This window comes from Odontomachus brunneus, unplaced genomic scaffold (genome assembly GCF_010583005.1).
Source record: "Odontomachus brunneus isolate Ranch 3 - 2012 unplaced genomic scaffold, Obru_v1 Obru_scaffold_037, whole genome shotgun sequence".
NCBI lineage: Eukaryota > Metazoa > Arthropoda > Insecta > Hymenoptera > Formicidae > Odontomachus > Odontomachus brunneus.
In genome coordinates, this window is record NW_022639487.1 from 388,738 (window position 1) to 406,595 (window position 17,858).

Below are 17,858 nucleotides of genomic sequence, written 5' to 3' on the forward strand. Positions count from 1 at the left end.
GGGACGCGCGGTCACAAGGTTATGTAGCAGTCAAAGAATTGCGACGAACAATGACTCCCTCGACAGTTTTGCCAAGGAAAGAATCTTCTCTTTTTCTGACTGTTTAGCAACTTTGTTGCAGTTCCCTCCGCAGGATAAAATGACCCTATGACACATTGAAAGAAAAAGTGTCCGTTTCGAAAATAAATGTACAAGTTAATCAATGTTCCACTAATTAAACAGAGTTCTGTTTATCTGTCTTTGACTTGTCTCTTTGTTTTGTATTTCATATCGGAGATTTCAGATTTCTTGAAGAATATTTTACCGTTAAAATAGTTATTGACTATAAATGAGAGAAGGACCTTTGTCAACTTTCCCGCGTGCGGGTTGATTTAAGCAGAATTTCTACTCTTTCTTCGAAAGTGACGGACTTCGCGCTGTTGCGCGTGAACCCGCATTGAAAATCACAATATCTCGTTCTTAGGTTGGTAGCGCAACAACGGACGGCTAACTCGAATGGTCGGTCGGTGCAGCCGTGAGTACAGCTGCACTCGACGCAGACTGTCTAGCGTAGCGGCGAGGACCGGAGGCCAGGTAGTTAGACGCATTAGGTGCCGGGCCTGCTCCAAATGCAGTCATGCGTTATCGCGCACACGCTACTTTCCTTTCGAACCTTTTGCTTTCTTCGCGATTTGCCACGAGGCGACAGGTTTGTTGAGTTCGGGCCCACGCACACATATACATCCAGGATCGACTACGAAGACTTTCGCACCCCGTGCGAATACCCAAAAATGCCTGTGTAAGTATATACTTATGAGTCATTGTGTATGGTATCCTTCAACCAATTGCAGCTTTTCTGTTATAGAGGATCTTAACGTGAGACGCGCGGTCACAGGGTTATGTAGCAGTCAAAGAATTGCGACGAACAATGACTCCCTCGACAGTTTTGCCAAGGAAAGAATCTTCTCTTTTTAGCAACTTTGTTGCATTGTCTTCAGCTCCCTCCGCAGGATAAAATGACTCTGTGACACATTGTTTCTACTTTTCCAAGCATCCTCTTTGACTATTTTCTGTCCTAAATTTCTCTTTTTCGATTTCACACAAATGATATCATCCAAGGTTGCATTCCGCGTTGCGTTCTTTTTGAGGAAAATTTTACTCAATACTTATAGTTTATGTTACATATACTATAAAGTATCGAGTAAAATTTCCTCAAAAAGGACGTTTTGGAACGCAACGCAAACAGAATTTACAAGTTAAAATTCAATCGCTCAAAATGGCAGTTTTTAACAGACTCTTAAAAAGATAAATCGAAAAAAGGGAGGTTTGAACAAGAGATTGGAATCATTCAAACACAAATATAAGTAGAATATTATATTGGTTTAAACAGCGTCATAGTTAAATTGCTCAATTTCTTTCCGAGATCAATCGCCTTTTTCTTTTGGTACGTAACCCGATTTAACAAAACTTGATATTATCATCATTTACCAAAATTATTGTAGATAATAAGAAATATTTCTTCCTTTTTATCGTCCAAGTTTCCACGATTTAAATTTAACAGGACGAACTTGAGATCCAAGCTACACAGCTGCGGTTCAACGAGTTATGACGCATTCAACGTCGTTGCACTATGACGTCCTCGATTTGAAACAGTCATGCATGCCTCTGCGGCGACGTTCGCCGTAAACACTATCGCACATGATATCATGCTCAATTAATGCGCGCTGCCATAGCAGGAATTAATGGGTTTCCGATCGTAAGGGTTCGTGGCATAACTCGTTCACTGACTCATTTGTCCCTGATTGTGTTAAAATCGATATGATATATAGCACCTTCGCTTATTTGGAAAGCGTCATATTCGCAAGACCTTGTTCTTAATATCGCTATCGGACGCCACGCTTAATCTGTATAAATATACGCGTATCGCGTTGTTTAACTCGTGCCTCTTGTATAATATCCACGTGATATAGATCTATGCAATAGTAATTTTTAGCTTTCTTACACTGTTTTACTCGATGAAGAACTATTTGTGAAAAGAAAAAACTGAAAAAACAGCCAGCAACATTAATTTCATAAATAAATATTGTGCTGGTTATTGCTTAAACGTAACGTAGCGTCATTTCTTTCTTACAGCAATCCAGATGAATAACCAATGTTAAATCAAGATCGTTGTAAAGATTACTACGGATTCATTGTCTGACAAGGAAATTGAAATTAATTATCGTTAAAATTAAAATCAATCATTTAAAATGGGAAATTTTAAGTTCGCTACCTCTCTATTAATAATAATAATATGATAAACTATTAACTCCATCATATTGGTAAGTCATCCCACTGTTCTCAATTACCCTACTAGCTACCCTATTACCTACTTAGCCATTCTTTACCACAAGCGCACACGCGCCATGTCTTTATATATCCATTATTATTATTATTATTAATACTCTTCTTTCACGATGCAAAATACAGAATTAATCCATTGACGTATACTTCACTTGATTGTTCTACTAAATTGTCCTTTTATTAAGAACACTGGAATGTGCGTTGAAATCATACACTTTTAATCTATCTATTGCGGTAGCTAACTCAATCGTTATATATTTTCTCTGTTCTTTAAAGAGAGCTTGCTACAGAGCACTGATGAATATGTTGCTAACATCACTACTGAAACGTGGCATCGTTTCAGCCGGCGCGTCCCCGAATTCTAATTCTAACAGCGTCACGACGTCACCGGACGTCAAATTTTCGAAACAATACACGGCCAGCGCACGTGGTTGTATTTATGGGATATACATAAGGCTATTTTCGCCGAACGGCAGAATGGCCGTGAATCCCGAGACGCCATGAACCAGCCGAGCGCCGACAACTTCCTGGAATGTTCCACGCTTTCTACCTGCGCGTCAAAGCGACGAGCCAAAGCGCGCTTAACACCTGGCAAACGGCAAACGTATTGACTGGTACGTCATCGATGAGCAATGTAGCGCATAAACGACATTGATGATGCATACCGAGGTGTTTCTTCTTCTATCATTTTTACTTTTCATTACCTTCATATAACGTTCTTTTTAATTGATCACTGACTTGACATCTTGTCGTTATGACCATTGCTCCAGCATTGTTGGTTACAAACAGTATACTGCTGTTCCGATGTTGATTGCATCGACGATTTGATACGTCGTCGTAAGCGTGCTTGCACCCGGTGGTTGTCATGCGAGTATCAAAGCGACTTGATCCTGCGCCAAATGCAACGACGAAGTGACGGATCGACGTAAAGGCGGTCTGTGAACTGCCCCGCAGGTATACATCTATTTATTCGAGTGCAGATTATTTTTAAAAATGTTTATTTTTGGATATTGTTAAGACACAGTATTATTAGTTCACGATTTTGTATGGATCTCTGATCAATGTGTCTTCTGTGTCTTAGAAAGCTGTATCTGTCTGATAGTGCTTACATTAAAGGTTGAAAGATAAAGATAATGATGTATTGTGTAAATGCTATTGAGGACTAATGCGTAGACATTTTAATCGCTTTCCTTTCTACTTCGTTAACAATATCGTTAAGATAATAACGTTCTATGTTTTAGGACGAAATTTTTACTTGATGATTCTTTGAAGATATATATCGTCAAGAGATACGAATTTACTTATATTTTAAAATAACTATATGACAATGTACAAGCATAATAAAATATTTCGAAGAAAATTTCAACAAAAAAGCTGATACTTATTTTCCAACTAAAGATAAAAAATGTCCTTAAATATGTCTAGAGAAATATTCTCAGAAAAAATTATGACAAAACGTTGCCTATGTCTAATGAAGTTCTTCGATTTCCAAGTGTTCGTGCACTTTGCCTGACGTTTTGGAGCACAAAGGGAGTATTCTTATCGCGATGCGTCATTCTTCCAACTAAAACGACAGTACAAAAAATGTAACATATGTTAAAATAGCACGAAATGGTTCGCTGACACACGTTCTCCCTTTTTCTTTCTTTCTCTGTATCTCTTTTTCTCTCTCAAGAATTATATTGAATTTATTGAAATCTTCATTAGTCACGAAGCCGACTTGTGAATTACTGAGGACATTCCCTCCCAGGCGTGTAACAGCAAGTCACACGGCCTTAGGTAAAATAGCAACTCAGTTGTAGCAAGATCTGTTGTAGCAAAAAGAAAGAAATACTGGCAAACAAAGGAAGGAAGAAAAAACTTGGAAAGAAATAAGAAAAAGCATTATAAAGAAAGAAAATTCTAAGTTTTCACGAATAAGCACGCATTAAAAATAAACTAATAGATTTATAGAATATATTCCAGCGGATGCCTTTTCACTAAAGACTAATCGGTTTAAGATCGATTTTGAAGAGAGTAGCTTTGTTTGATGTTTTTATGCTGATTGTAAGGTCAAAATATGGAATTAGACGAAAAACCCGAAGCATGAAGCGATCTTTTGTGTCATCTGTAGTTAATGTGGGTCTCTGGATCCTTTTTTCATCTATCCCTCGTTACGTCGCTGTTTCTTCCCCACTTCCTTCGATTGCTTTCGTTGACGACGTCGTCGACGGCTGGAAACGTCGACGTAAGAATGAGAGCACGTCCGTGTGTATGCATTCGCGCATGAATTAATGTCGCACATACCGATGTCGAGGAGCGCGGATAACAGGCGGCGCGACACGTGATTCGTACGGCGCGTAATATACGCGGTAACGTGACTAAGTCTATGTACATTTGTATTTCTTCCTCGCGCTCGAACGAATCCGAGACTATGATCTCGAAGATCGTCGTTGATAAGATTCGAGTTTATCAGCGCTTCGCTTATCGCAGCAACTCACAAGTTGTTATGACTTTGACTGATACAACGGAAATTTACCTTAACTTTGTTATTGATGCGTCTAAATTGATTCGTTATTGGTGAATTAATACTAACTATAATGTGATGGAATTCAGATAATAGTATCATTGTGTACTACATACATCGAAGAATCGATTACAGTGAGAAATCCTGTGTATCTTGACGACTTCATGTTTATAAAATGATGTGATAATCTATAAAGAAACATTGTGTGCCTCTCATAACGATAATTATATATTACTTTTTTTTATTAACTTCCAGATGTGTGAATGATCTTTAGTTGTATAAACTCCAAAGTATTTTTCGCATCATTAGTTGTATAAACTCCAAAGTATTTTTCGTTGCAATCTGTTGTTAATGCCAGTAATTCGCGAATATAGTTGACATAATGTAGACAGACTGTTACAATCGCGATGTTCGCGACGGAGCGTCGCGACTTTGCAAGATCGAACGACGTAGAGCAAAGAGAGAGAGAGAAAGAGAGAGAATGCGGGAGGAGGAGATACAGCAAGTGAAGGAGACCTTGTACTAATTTCTACGTATTTCGAACGAAGAGTGTAATTATGCTACTCGACGACCGCATTTCGCGCCGTTTGCGAAAAGAAGAAAATCCTCGAGGAGATTTGAGTGCGCATATATACCGCGACACGCACGTCCAAAAATACATGATCTTCTTCGCTGGTAGACTCGACTCTTCCCGTACTTCGCTGAGAGTTCTCTTCGCCCGTCCCTGCACCCGCGCTGCAGATGCTCTATCATAATGATCTCTATTTTGGGCCAGAGGGTCGGCTGCAAGCTGCGTTGTATAGCCGCAGATGTTCTCCTCGGCCGAGCTAAAAGCGTTTGCGCAGGGGAAGGTCGATCTCGACGCCACGCACGAGAGAGACGAATAGACAAATAGACGAGTTAGATACGTTTATTGTAAGATCGCGGGTGGAGTGAGAACAAGAGATAGAGGCGGAGGGAGAGAGAGAATGAGCGAAGATAGATAGAGAGAGAGAGAGGGGGGGGGGCAATCAAAGATAGAAAGGAAGGATGAGAAAAGAGGGAAATGTTGGTGATGATTATCAAGGCTATCACGCATCTCTGATAAGACTAGTGACAGTTTGACGACATTAAACAGCAGTAAATATATCACATATAAACTATAGAAAGAGAAAGAAAGAAAGCGTGAGATTCTACCAGGTACATTAATTTCAAGAAAAAATGAGACTGAAAAATATCCGCTGCGCGAGATTTTAGTTTATTGACTTTTATATTTCAACATATTCCCTTTATCGTATTCCATTTTAGATCACTTATAAGATATGCATGTACAAAATAGAAGAGACAGGCTCGTCACTGCGGATAGAAAAGTTAATCAACTGTATATAATGCTAATTGATTGTTAATAATGGTCAACATGACCACTTATTAAAGATTTACATCTCTATTATTCACATTATGCGCAATCTTTCTCAGATGCGATTTCCGAAATGCTTTCTACAGTTTGTAAAGCTATTATCATGTCGACGCGAGACTTGTCTTGTCGTATCGAAAACTTTCCTAAGATACAGTCGCAGTGGAGAACAGCCAAACGTCGTTCTCGTAAGCTCGCGGAAGTTAATCGCTCAACGTGCATTTCGTCGCGCGACCAGTCTTACGATCTTCGCGACACTCAGATACTGTAACTATAAATTTTCACCGTTGTCAGTTAATTCGATGAAATTTACGATCGTCCCGGCGCAGCGTTCCTTTCTTTCTCTCGCAGCAGAAATCACATATTTGTCCGCATGACGCAGGAATTTCTTAAGGTTTCGCAAAAAGCGAATCCACCCAATCTTCTTCATGCCTCAACAACAATGGGAGACTCCGTAATTGTGCAATGCATTCTCTATGATAATACAAGGCCAAATCCCATCCCAAATCACACGACGCTCACTTATAAGGTCACTGTGCTTCCGAGATATTATCGATCCGTTCGGGATTATTTTTAGCCGGCGCCGTATTTGTGTCATATACATGCACATATTTACGTCGCGCCTCAAACGCAACACCGTTACCTCTTCGAAATTGTGTTACGGTATTTTTAATCTCGGAAAAACAAATCATAATCGCGAGGGACATGCTTTCTAGATTACATTGAGTGATATAACTAGGAAGATATAAATTATACTTTTAATTATGTTACAACAAACTTTCCATTATTATAACAATAGCACATCCTTGGCACTGAAATTATTTTTGCTTGTTTTTGCTTATTTTTGCTTGTTTTTGCCGTTTTTCTTACCTTTGCGTCCTTTACGTTTCTTTCTGCCGTTCCTCTTTTGCTTTCTCTCGAGCAGCTTGCGTGCTTTCAAGATCTGCTCCGGGTTCTTCAGTTCGTTCTTCGTTTTTATTTTGTTCTTAAGCTTCTGGTTGTGCCGCGCCCAATGTGTGTGCGCTGTAGTACGCACTAAAATATACATAAGGCATACATAATTTTGTACGTGTTACAATTAGAATGAAAATAACTTATAAAATTCCGACAATTAAATCGAGTACATTCTTAAAACTGGCGTAATTATATCGTACTTACGTTTCTTCACTTGTGGTGACTCCTCCTCACTATCATCCTCGTTAGCTTCCTCGATTTTACTCTTCTCTTTCCATATATTGTAACGATTTGTTTTGTATGTAGCAGGTATCCACACACCTGACTCAGTACGTATCTTTCCTGCTTTCGGGTTCTACGTCGGGTTCGTGCGAATGTAAAATTCGAATTTATAGTAAACAATTTCATTTTTCACGGTGAGCAAATATCACATGTAAAAACACACTGTGTATGTACCTTATCAATAGTAATCATTTTCTTCTTCTTTCGATCCCATTTCTTCAGTTGAGTTTGAAGATGTCGAGACTGCTCGTTATCTGCCGTTAAATCCAGCTGCGCCTTATCAGCTTCCGTGCTAAATGTATTCACCGCTAAACTGGAGAACAAAACAAGTGTCAAACAAAAATAACGACTGAATAAGAGAAGACTTGAATATGTAATCGAATAATTCTTACCCATCCTCCGTATGCTTGTCCGGTGCAGAATACGGTACGTAAAATTCTTCGTCTCGTTTCGTTTGACGTTTCCTCTTCTTTGATATTTTGTACAAATCGTCACCACTCCGTTTCTTCGGTACTACCACTGTGTTGAATGCAGCATTAATTTCTTCCGCGTTGCTGGACGGCAGATCAATTTTCCGCGATAATTCTATAAAAATTTAAATTCTATAAAGATAAGTGAAACATCAATATCATCATACATTACACGTTTCAATGCCACAATATTCACCTAACTCCATGTCCATTTTGTCAACTTTACGTTCTTCCATTTTCTTGTAGAAATTAAGGATATTTTCTTTGTGAAATGCTCGTTTCGTTTTCATCACTTGATAGTCGATCGATGATGTCTTCGTGCCAATCTCAAATATTGTCTGCAAAAGATAGACACACAAAAAATCAAATTGAATGAAATATAATATTACAGTAAACTCATCTAAAACGTCATACTCACTCCTTGCGGCCGATAATTCTTCATTCTCGATATCAAATTCACAGTGGTGGAAGAAACATCGGAGTACTGCGGAAAAACTCCAGCTTCGTTTATGCAAAGTTCCTTGATTCTCTTAACGCTTTCCGTTGAAGCTCCTGGTCGTGATCTCACATATTGTTGATAGGCATTATTGCATACTTTCTGCATATTCGTCTGCGGACACAAGTGTTATCTTACTAGTTTCAAAAGATAAAAAAAAAGAGTTATACGATTTGTGTGCGCCAAATAGATTTACACCAAGTTCTGAGTAGACTTACAAGATCTATAGAACCATCGTGCCAATTTATCAACTCGGCCAGCTCCTCTTCTATCATGGTCTGCGGCATCTTTCCCACCGCGGACTCCATATTTTCAGTAGATCCTGTGGTTGGTACTATCAATAAAGGTCGACCAAGGAAGAGATGCAAATCTAGAAGATACGGGTATTCATCCGCGCTCACGATATTGTATGCTGTTCCAGCACGCCCGGCCCTAGCACATCGTCCTGTGAAATAAATAATGTTTGATTATGCTATTTAATACTTTATATTTAATAAATGGTGTTCAGACATCGTCTCTAAATTAGGAAAGAACGTACCTACTCTGTGTACAAATAGTTTGGATTTTGCAGGGAAGTTAAAGTTTATCACATAGTCCAGATGTGGTATATCTATTCCTCTAGCAGCGACGTCTGTCACTATCAGGACTTTTACTTTGCCAGTTTGAAATTTAGCCGCGTTTATTTTACGCGCGGAAGGATCCAGATTCGAGTAAATGAAAGTATTGGTGATCCCGGCTTTATCCAATATCTGTACAAAATACAATTCATACAGTTATAAGATTTCAAACAACATACAGTCATAAGTTTTCATATAAGATATATCTAGGAAATGATTGTATATATGTTAATTACCTGATGAATATACTCCACGTGATGCATAGTTTCCGCGAATATAATTTTTTGCGAGTCGTCTTTAATTATTCTCTTTAACAGGCATAAAAGTACAGCCAATTTCTCTTCAGGACGACATGTAATAAATGATAACTCTAACCCTTCTGGTAACTTACTCTCAACGTCTAAACGAAGTAGAACAGGATCACTTAAACCAGCTTTTGCAAAATCCACTAAAACTTTGGGTAAAGTAGCAGAAAACAGTAGCGACTGACGCGACTCTGGTAATCTATTTACAATTTCGTGTATTTGTTCACCAAAGCCCATTTCAAACAATCTGCACAATACAATTTTCTCTTTAATAATAACGTATATAACCTTAAAATTTTTAGAATACATGAGAGAAAAATTATTACCTATCAGCCTCATCAAAGACAATATATTCAATATTTTTCAATTGTAGATCCATTTCTACACAAATATGTAAGAATCTACCTGGTGTGGCTACAATAATATCAGGATTTCCATGAATTGCACTAAACTGGTCATCTATGCTATCACCACCTAACACTACAGATGCTTTTAATCCTGTGAATTTTCCTAGCTCTTTTATGAACTTTAGTGTCTGTAATGCCAATTCACGTGTTGGTGAAAGTATCAAGGCACGTGCACCACTCTTTGCCAATCTTGCCTTGAGTTTTTCAAACAAGGGAATTAAGAAGCAGGCTGTTTTACCGCTACCTGTTCTGGCCATTGCTACTACATCTCTTCCCTCAAGAGCCAGTGGTATTGTCTATTAAGAAATTATATTATTATTATCAAGAATACTATGTAGTACTGTATTGTAATTACTATGTAGTACTATATTGTAATACTGGATATTATATAGTGTCATATATTAATGGTATAAAATATATCATTAAGAAATATTGTAATGTAAACAATTGAAATAAAATATCTTTAAAATATTAATTTAAATTCTGTTAATTACATACTTTTCTTTGTATGGGTGTGGGTATTTTGTAGCCTCGTTTCAAAATTCCTTTTAACACTGGGAAACTAAGAGCCATAGACTGAAATCCTCCAGATTTCTTGGAAGTCTTTCTTTTAATATTGGCGATTTCAGTATCCTCATTATCGCTAATTGCGTTTGGATCGGCAAATCCGACAAGATCAACCTCCTTCATTTTGCTAAAAAGATAAATACAAATTAATATATAAAATTTATTTAATATAATGTGCTCCAAATATTACGCAAAGGTAGTGAGTAACATTCTTTGTTTTAACATACTTTATTAGTGTATTTGTTCAATTTTTTTAAAAATCTAGATTGTCGTATATCACACTTAAGACAGAAAGCAACGATAACCTCAAATGTGCACGTATGCACGAGGCCTATTCTTTATCGCTGCACTGCTGACACTGTTGAATTGATGCAATAAGTTAAAGCGAGACACATATATAGTTTATCACTTTAACCAGAGAGAAATCTGAAAGCGGCCACGCCATACGTTTTGGCCGACACTGATTTTTACGCTGTTCGATGCGCCATCTGCATCCATTTTTGAGGTGAAACTACGTTCCCTATGCCCATTTTCAGACACTGCCGGTAAAGTGTCGATTTGTTGCGTGTCCATTCTACGCCCATTTTCTGGCGATTCATGTCAGTGCTAAGCGCATAATTACGTGTTAAAAAAATGGACTGTCCATATTTTTAACCAGGACATGGGCCGGCATTAAGTATATAGTCTGATCTTAAGGTGCCTTTACATGGAAGCATCGAGCGTCGAGCATTAAAGCGGTAGCCAATCAACGTGCCACTTTCCGCAAGAACTACAAGTATACTTCTGGGACCTGATACGTTGATTGGCTAACGGTTTAACGCTCGAACGCTCTCATGTATTGGCACCTTTATATTTAAGATTATCTTAAATACTGTCTTAAGATGTCATGAACCAATCACAGAACCGTATTCGCATCTTAAGACATTACTTAAGACGGTCTTGAAATAAGATTCGACTATGAATACCGGCCATGTCCGACTGTCCATGTTCTTAACCACGTAATTATACGCTTAGCACGAATACGAATCGCCAGATTACGACAATTGGAATGCAATTTGTGTCGCCATGTGCATGAAAATGTCTAGGGATATTGCAACTGGAAAACACCCACAGACTGCGTTCCAAAACTCTACTTGACGGGTAGAGTAGCATTTAATTAACCAATATGAGCAAAGATAATTAGTATTTCTTTATCATGATTGGACAATTAAATGTACTCTACTCGTCGAATAGAGTTTTGGAACGTAGCCACAGTGTACGTAACTGGAAAGCACCTAAAGATAGGATAATGCTTGTGTTGACTTGTAGTACCCCTTGTCCACAACCTTGTTTTAATCTTTATAATGATCCATATTCCGAATCCTCTTTTATCAATAAAAGTGCCTTAAATGTAGCTTCTCAGCCAACCAGGTGGCTCCTAAGCCTTTTTTAGAGGCACTTTTATGGCTCTTGCACACAGGACGCGGTAATGCTTGCCACGTGGCGGAAGTTCGCGCGATAGCCAATCAATATGCTGCTTTCCGTAATAACCTTCTAGCTCTTACGGAAAAACAACATATTGATTGGCTGTCGCACGAATTTCCGCCGCGCGGCAAGCATTACCGCATCTTGTGTGCAGAAGCCATAAAAGGTAAGGAGACTGAACTTGACAGGGCGCGAGTAAAAAAAGTGGTCCAGGATACCTATTATGGACTTCTTCAAAATCAATTCCGATTGGAAACATTCAGTTATTTCCTAGATTTCTATTGTCTTTTCTAGAGGAAACGGAATTATTCCGATCGGAATTGATTCCGAAGAAATCCATAATTGGTACCCTGATTCGTGTCCTCCAATTGAGAGGAAATTCGCTGAAAAGAATAACTTCTTATGGCTCCTGCACACAGGACGCGGTAATGCTTGCCGCGCAGCGGAAGTCCGCGCGACAGCCAATCAATATTTTATTTTTTCGTAAGAACTAGAAGGTTATTACGGAAAGCAGCATATTGATTGGCTGTCGTGCGAACTTCCGCCGCGCGGTAAGAATTATGGCTCCTGCACACAGGACGCGGTATGCTTGCCGCGCGATGGAAGTTCGCGCGACAGCCAATCAATATGCTGCTTTCCGTAATAACCTTCTAGCTCTTACGGAAAAACAACATATTGATTGGCTGTCGCGCGAACTTCCATCGCGCGGCAAGCATACCGCGTCCTGTGTGCAGGAGCCATAATTCTTACCGCGCGGCGGAAGTTCGCACGACAGCCAATCAATATGCTGCTTTCCGTAATAACTTTCTAGCTTTTATGGAAAAACAATATATTGATTGGCTATCGCGTGGACTTCCACCGCGCGGCAAGCATTACCGCGTCTTGTGTGCAGAAGCCATTACCGCGTCCTGTGTGCAGGAGCCATTATGGTTGGGCGTTATTTGTAAAGCAATAAGTTAGAGCGAGATAAGATATACTGTCTCACTTTTATGCAGGATTCACACCGCGTCCGATATCCGACGTACGACGTCCGATATCCAATAGGAGGAGTTTTCCAATGGAAAGTTGAATTCTCTATTAGAAAGCTGTTTTCTTATTGGATATCGGACATCGTACGTCGGACATCGACGCAGTGTGAATCCTGCATTACAACAACAGTTCAGTGGTGCAGCTAAAGAATTGCGTCTGCTTGCGATCGACTTGCAACTAATGTAAAACGACCTTTAGAGATGACTGACTTGTTGTTGAGTCGTACTATGCACTTGTTTTTTTATTAAAAACAGTGGCGACTCATAGCGGATTATCACAATTATTTGTAACTAAACTCGGGATTTTTTGATTCGTGAAGTTGATACTCTTGAAGTTAGATTAGCGAATGTGCCTATAGTGCCATAAGACGAGAGCGTCGGCCATTTATACTGTGTATGTCTGCCGCTTCAAATCAAGATGAAGTAAGTTGTAATTTTTCGTACGAAATACATCCAATAAGCTTGGTGCAATCTTTTTGTATTTGCGGCCAAATTTTAGCTCATACCTAGCTATAATACTTGTACTTAATATACATTTATTCTTTCCAGGATCGGCCTTTGCGCGTACAGCGGATATAAGATATATCCGGGTCATGGCAAGACCATGGTCAAAGTTGATGGAAAGGTAAGCATCGCTGAAACAATGATCATACGATAATATTTTAATATAGCTCAGATACTCTTCAATTATTGCGACGTGTCCGCCGAAAATACGCGTTCGACGCATATTTATATTTCACTTACAACCTATCAGTTTGCGTATTTAACATAACCTTTATTTTGTTTCCACAGACCTTTACTTTCCTCAACTCAAAATGCGAGTCCGCACATTTGATGAAACGTAATCCCAGGAAAGTTACATGGACTGTTCTGTACAGGTATAGATATATATATCGAGATATATATTCTAACATACAAGTAATTTCTTTACTAATTTCTGTCAAAATTAACATACATCTTGATTTATCTTCCAGACGTAAACACAAGAAGGGACAGGAAGAGGAGCAGACTAAGAAAAGAACAAGGCGTGCTCAAAAGTTCCAACGTGCTATTGTAGGTGCTTCTCTCACAGACATCTTGGCTAAGCGTAACATGAAACCAGAAATCCGTAAGGCACAGAGAGAACAGGCAATCAAGTATGTATCTTTACAATTGCTTGATTATTATTATGAAAGAATATTTATTACATATTCAAAGAAATTCATTCAAAGGTATTAAAATTATGTTATTAAATATATTTTGTTTGAAACTGTATTATATATATAATAGACATCCGTTCCTCTGACAAAGCTTTTCATGCTATGTTAGATTTAAGGAAGTCTTAGAGTAAAAATGGGCTGCTTCACCCAGAATTGTATTTCTGCTTACACTGTCTGGTTTTTGCGGGTTCATACAATTAATATAACAATATCATATAATGTTAAGCAGTAGCGATATTGCTCAAATGTAACTTTTTCTAGGGCGGCAAAAGAACAGAAGAAAGCAGCAAAAGCAACAAAGAAGGCTATTGCTCCGCCAAAAACTAAACAGCTACCGAAACAAAAGGCAACTAAAGTGACGCAAAAGTCCGCACCTCGTGTCGGTGGTAAACGTTAAATATTCTGTAACTATACATTCTGTAACTATACATAAATAAAATAATATAACTCTACTATTTCAGTTTGAATTTTCTATAGTATATTGCAGATAATTAAATTAGATAAAATCTCAAAACAAGCATGCAGTCTCCAAGTAACATATATGTATGTTTGTATGTATGTATGTATGTATGTATGTATATATATATATATATATGTGTGTGTTTTATTATATCATATATATAATTTAAAATTAATTCTTTGTGGTCATAGTTTGAGTTATGCCTGATATTATATTTTATGTCGAAAAACTTCATAACCATAAAAATCTAATTTATATAGTCAAAAAATATAAATTTTCTTTACAATTAGTAGAATCGTCTTACATCTTATACAAGTCAATTTTATAAATTATAGATTAAAACAAAACGCGCTTAGAGTTTATATACAAGTATATTTATTGCTTGTCCTTATTCAACTTTTTCTTGAGTGCGGACAACTTCATTAGAGCGATGTCACGCCACGCTCGTCGTTCCTGTAGCTGATTAAGTGGGCACATCTCGTTTAATTCGTCGCTAATTTTCTCTGCCATTTCACCGACGAATTTTGGAACCGGTCCAGAAGTCATACTCACGTCATAAATCGACTTATTATACATTTCACAATATTTCTTCATTCCTGTAAAACAATACAGTACAGTTTGAATCGCATTACATTGAAAAGCTTATTCATTGATTTTCATAATATACAAGTTAACAATTCTTTGCACTTGTACATAAACCAACTTACCTTCCGCGTTCAAGTGCGCGGTTTCAAACGCACCGAGAAACGCGTAGCGCATTCCGAGACCTTCGCTCATTACTGCGTCAATGTCCTTTACGCTTAGAACTCCGTCGGCTACCAACCTCCAAGCTTCATTCAAGATCGCATACCTGGCGATACGATTTTTTTTTTTAAATATGAAGTTGACAATATATATAGTTAACAGATAACGACAGATTGAAGATAGTTTTACACTAGCAACGATATTCGACTACGTACTGTATCCTATTGAGCGCGAAACCATCGACTTCCTTATTGAGGAGAACAGGTGTCTGGCCAATCTCCATCATGATGGTCTTTGTCTTCTCACGAACATCAGTGCGTGTCCATGGAGCTGGTACTATTTCCACCAGAGGCACGTAGTACGGAGGATTCACCTGTTTTTTAAACAATCACGTAATGATCATTCAACTTTTATAGTATAAGTGGTATAACTCGTATAGTATAAATATAAAATAGATGCCATTATGTTATAAAAAATATAAAATGCGTAATACATGTATATAATATACAAATATCTATTTATCCTGTTTTCTGCTAATTGAGTTTGTGAAATATTGGCATTTACCAGAGAACTAGTATCATTTTTGCTACACTATAAATCATGCTTACAGGGTGGGAAACTATAATTTGGTCACGGTGCTTCAATTTCTCGCTGAAAAGAGACGGACGAAACGTGGACGTCGACGAAGATAAAATCACTTTATTGTCGACTATTTTATCAAGTTCGTCATAGAGTTTCATCTTCAGCGGAAGATTCTCCGGTACGCATTCTTGTATCAATATCGCACCCTTGACTGTATCCACCAAATCACTCGATCCTACAATCCAATATCGTATATTAACACTTTGCTGACCAGTCACGAGTATACTCGTGTTTTCATACCCGAACATTGCTGACCGGTTACGAGTTAATTCGTGTTTGCACTTTAGTTTATGCAGTTTTTAAACTTCAATATAGTCTTTATAAGAATTCTGAATCGTATTATCTGAATCTTAGTTATCTTATTTTAGTTTAGGCTAAGATTTTATGAAATGCACGTATATGAAATAAGCCGAGGCATTTTAACGCCGTCTCTTATTTCGGTCATCTCTACTTTTGCTCTTTGCTATGCGTGCCTTTTTACTGAATTGTTCAATCAATATTCCCAGAGACATAAAAGCATGTTAAAGTTTATTTAGATCTTTTCATTTTATATTCAATTGCGGAAAAATAGCTGACTGCGATAGTTTTTAGTTGAAATAGCTAGTCAGCAAACCCCTTGTCCACAACCTTGCTTTAATCTTTAAGCTGTAATAAATTGACCAACCACAATCGATTATTTTAAAAATAATTAGTTGGTCAGTTTCTTAAGAATTAAAGCAAGGTTTTGGACAAGGGGCTAGTGTTAAGCTTCGTAAATATCCTTGAAAACCGTAGCATGCTAACATGTTAACTATAGGATCGTAACTAACTTAGAATCTCACCAATATGTAAATATTTCATATAATAAGAAGAGAGAGAGAAGTAAACAGACCTTTTATCAGTTTAATTTGTTCGCTCGCCTTCAAAGTACCTCTGCGAACACCATTGTCTTCGAGATGTTTCAGTTGCGAACCAATGTCGTCTAGCGCTTTCGTGATTTGGTTCGGGTCGATATCATAAATACTGACCTGATATCCTACACTGGCGAACAGCATCGACCAGCTACGTCCGATTAAGCCGCTGAATCAAGATAAAACAAAAGATATTAATTATTAAATGTTAAGATAAACGTTGAAACGACAATCTCGTTATTCCGGTATACGCGCGAATTCAAGTAATTCATTTATTTTTACATAAAAACCTTCAGAAACTATTTTTGTTTACTTTATACATCTTTTTTATCTCGGTAAATCATTTTTTTAAAAAAGGAAGAACACTTTTTTTAATATTTCTTTTGTATTTGTTTTTAGCTACTATTTATTTCCGCAAGCCTACTATAGCAAAGAAGAACACTACTCTATATTTGATTTCATTTCAAAATACATGTTTGTCTGGTTTCTGAGCATTATCTTATCTGCGAATGAAAATAACGTTCTAAAAATATGATTTACTAGACATTTGTGTTATTGCATCTTTCAGGAAAGATAGATTACTTGAAAAAACAGGTGATGCGTTGCGGTATATAATATTTTATAGTTTTCTATAAATTAATAAAATTAATATTTTGTAAAATAAAATAAAACAAAATGTATTTGTGCCCGTTTCTATCACCGTTTAAGCCTTAATCTAAGTTTAAATCTTTGGATAGAATTTAAACTCGGATTTAATCGATGTTGATAAAAACGAACATTAAACATTTTATTCCAAAAAGTGATAAAATGCCGTTTATTAATATCAAATACAAAATAAAGTAAAAATTTATGACTTTTAATAAAATTTATGCTAATGATAATTAATAAATATTATAAGGACAAATTTTAAAATTGAAATTTACTCTTTTTTTCCTTTTCAATTTATTGGAGTCTTATTTTCTCATTTATTGGTTAAATGACCTCGTTTGTTCAATATTGTAAATGTACGTCACGCGATTAAGATATTATAATGTTCCATTCTAATGTAATGATTTCCGTGAAGGTTGATTTTATATCAGAACATATATATATATATATATATATATATATAT

The 17,858-nt window shown here is 37.3% G+C and overlaps 3 protein-coding genes, 1 long non-coding RNA gene and 1 other non-coding gene across 14 annotated transcripts in view; 3 read left to right on the forward strand and 2 right to left on the reverse strand.

Moving 5' to 3' along the window:
* Positions 1–169: 169 nt before the first annotated feature.
* Positions 170–3,694, forward strand: LOC116843936. Of its 7 annotated transcripts, none has more exons than XR_004377949.1 (5): positions 170–778; positions 845–2,300; positions 2,599–2,991; positions 3,093–3,276; positions 3,564–3,694. It is a non-coding gene; the product is annotated as an uncharacterized LOC116843936 (long non-coding RNA). The 7 variants fall into 7 exon arrangements; XR_004377950.1 differs by having other exon boundaries at positions 2,599–2,936; XR_004377953.1 differs by having other exon boundaries at positions 845–1,741; positions 2,113–2,300; positions 2,599–3,276.
* On the reverse strand, positions 3,304–10,796 carry LOC116843935 (ATP-dependent RNA helicase DDX54). Of its 4 annotated transcripts, none has more exons than XM_032814886.1 (14): positions 10,547–10,796; positions 10,251–10,446; positions 9,672–10,048; positions 9,277–9,592; positions 8,962–9,172; positions 8,642–8,868; positions 8,346–8,537; positions 8,124–8,265; positions 7,850–8,042; positions 7,632–7,770; positions 7,380–7,530; positions 7,092–7,256; positions 5,464–5,655; positions 3,304–3,886 (listed from the first exon to the last, which is right to left on the reverse strand). In XM_032814886.1, the coding sequence occupies exons 2-14, from the start codon at positions 10,440–10,442 to the stop codon at positions 3,768–3,770; spliced, it is 2,616 nt and encodes an 871-aa protein (XP_032670777.1). In that variant the 5' UTR covers positions 10,443–10,446; positions 10,547–10,796; the 3' UTR covers positions 3,304–3,767. The 4 variants fall into 4 exon arrangements, with proteins under 4 accessions (XP_032670777.1, XP_032670778.1, XP_032670779.1 ...); XM_032814887.1 differs by having other exon boundaries at positions 5,476–5,655; positions 10,547–10,795; XM_032814888.1 differs by having other exon boundaries at positions 5,526–5,655; positions 10,547–10,793.
* Positions 10,797–13,082: 2,286 nt separating this feature from the next.
* Positions 13,083–14,465, forward strand: LOC116843961 (60S ribosomal protein L24). The gene is made up of 5 exons (XM_032814956.1): positions 13,083–13,234; positions 13,361–13,436; positions 13,604–13,689; positions 13,786–13,947; positions 14,272–14,465. Exons 1-5 carry the CDS (start codon positions 13,230–13,232, stop codon positions 14,405–14,407), a joined length of 465 nt encoding a protein of 154 aa, XP_032670847.1. The 5' UTR covers positions 13,083–13,229; the 3' UTR covers positions 14,408–14,465.
* On the forward strand, positions 14,079–14,209 carry LOC116843994. Its single transcript, XR_004377970.1, has one exon. It is a non-coding gene; the product is annotated as a small nucleolar RNA SNORA79 (small nucleolar RNA).
* A 196-nt stretch (positions 14,466–14,661) lies between the features above and the next one.
* Positions 14,662–17,858, reverse strand: part of LOC116843960 (lambda-crystallin homolog) — a 3,887-nt gene continuing 690 nt past the window's right edge. Inside the window, exons 2-6 of the mRNA XM_032814955.1 lie at positions 16,728–16,915; positions 15,823–16,031; positions 15,430–15,587; positions 15,178–15,320; positions 14,662–15,066 (exon numbers count right to left, since the gene is read on the reverse strand). Of these exons, the coding sequence (XP_032670846.1) occupies positions 14,846–15,066; positions 15,178–15,320; positions 15,430–15,587; positions 15,823–16,031; positions 16,728–16,915 (919 nt within the window). The 3' untranslated portion in view covers positions 14,662–14,845. The remainder of the gene's footprint in view (positions 15,067–15,177; positions 15,321–15,429; positions 15,588–15,822; positions 16,032–16,727; positions 16,916–17,858) is intronic.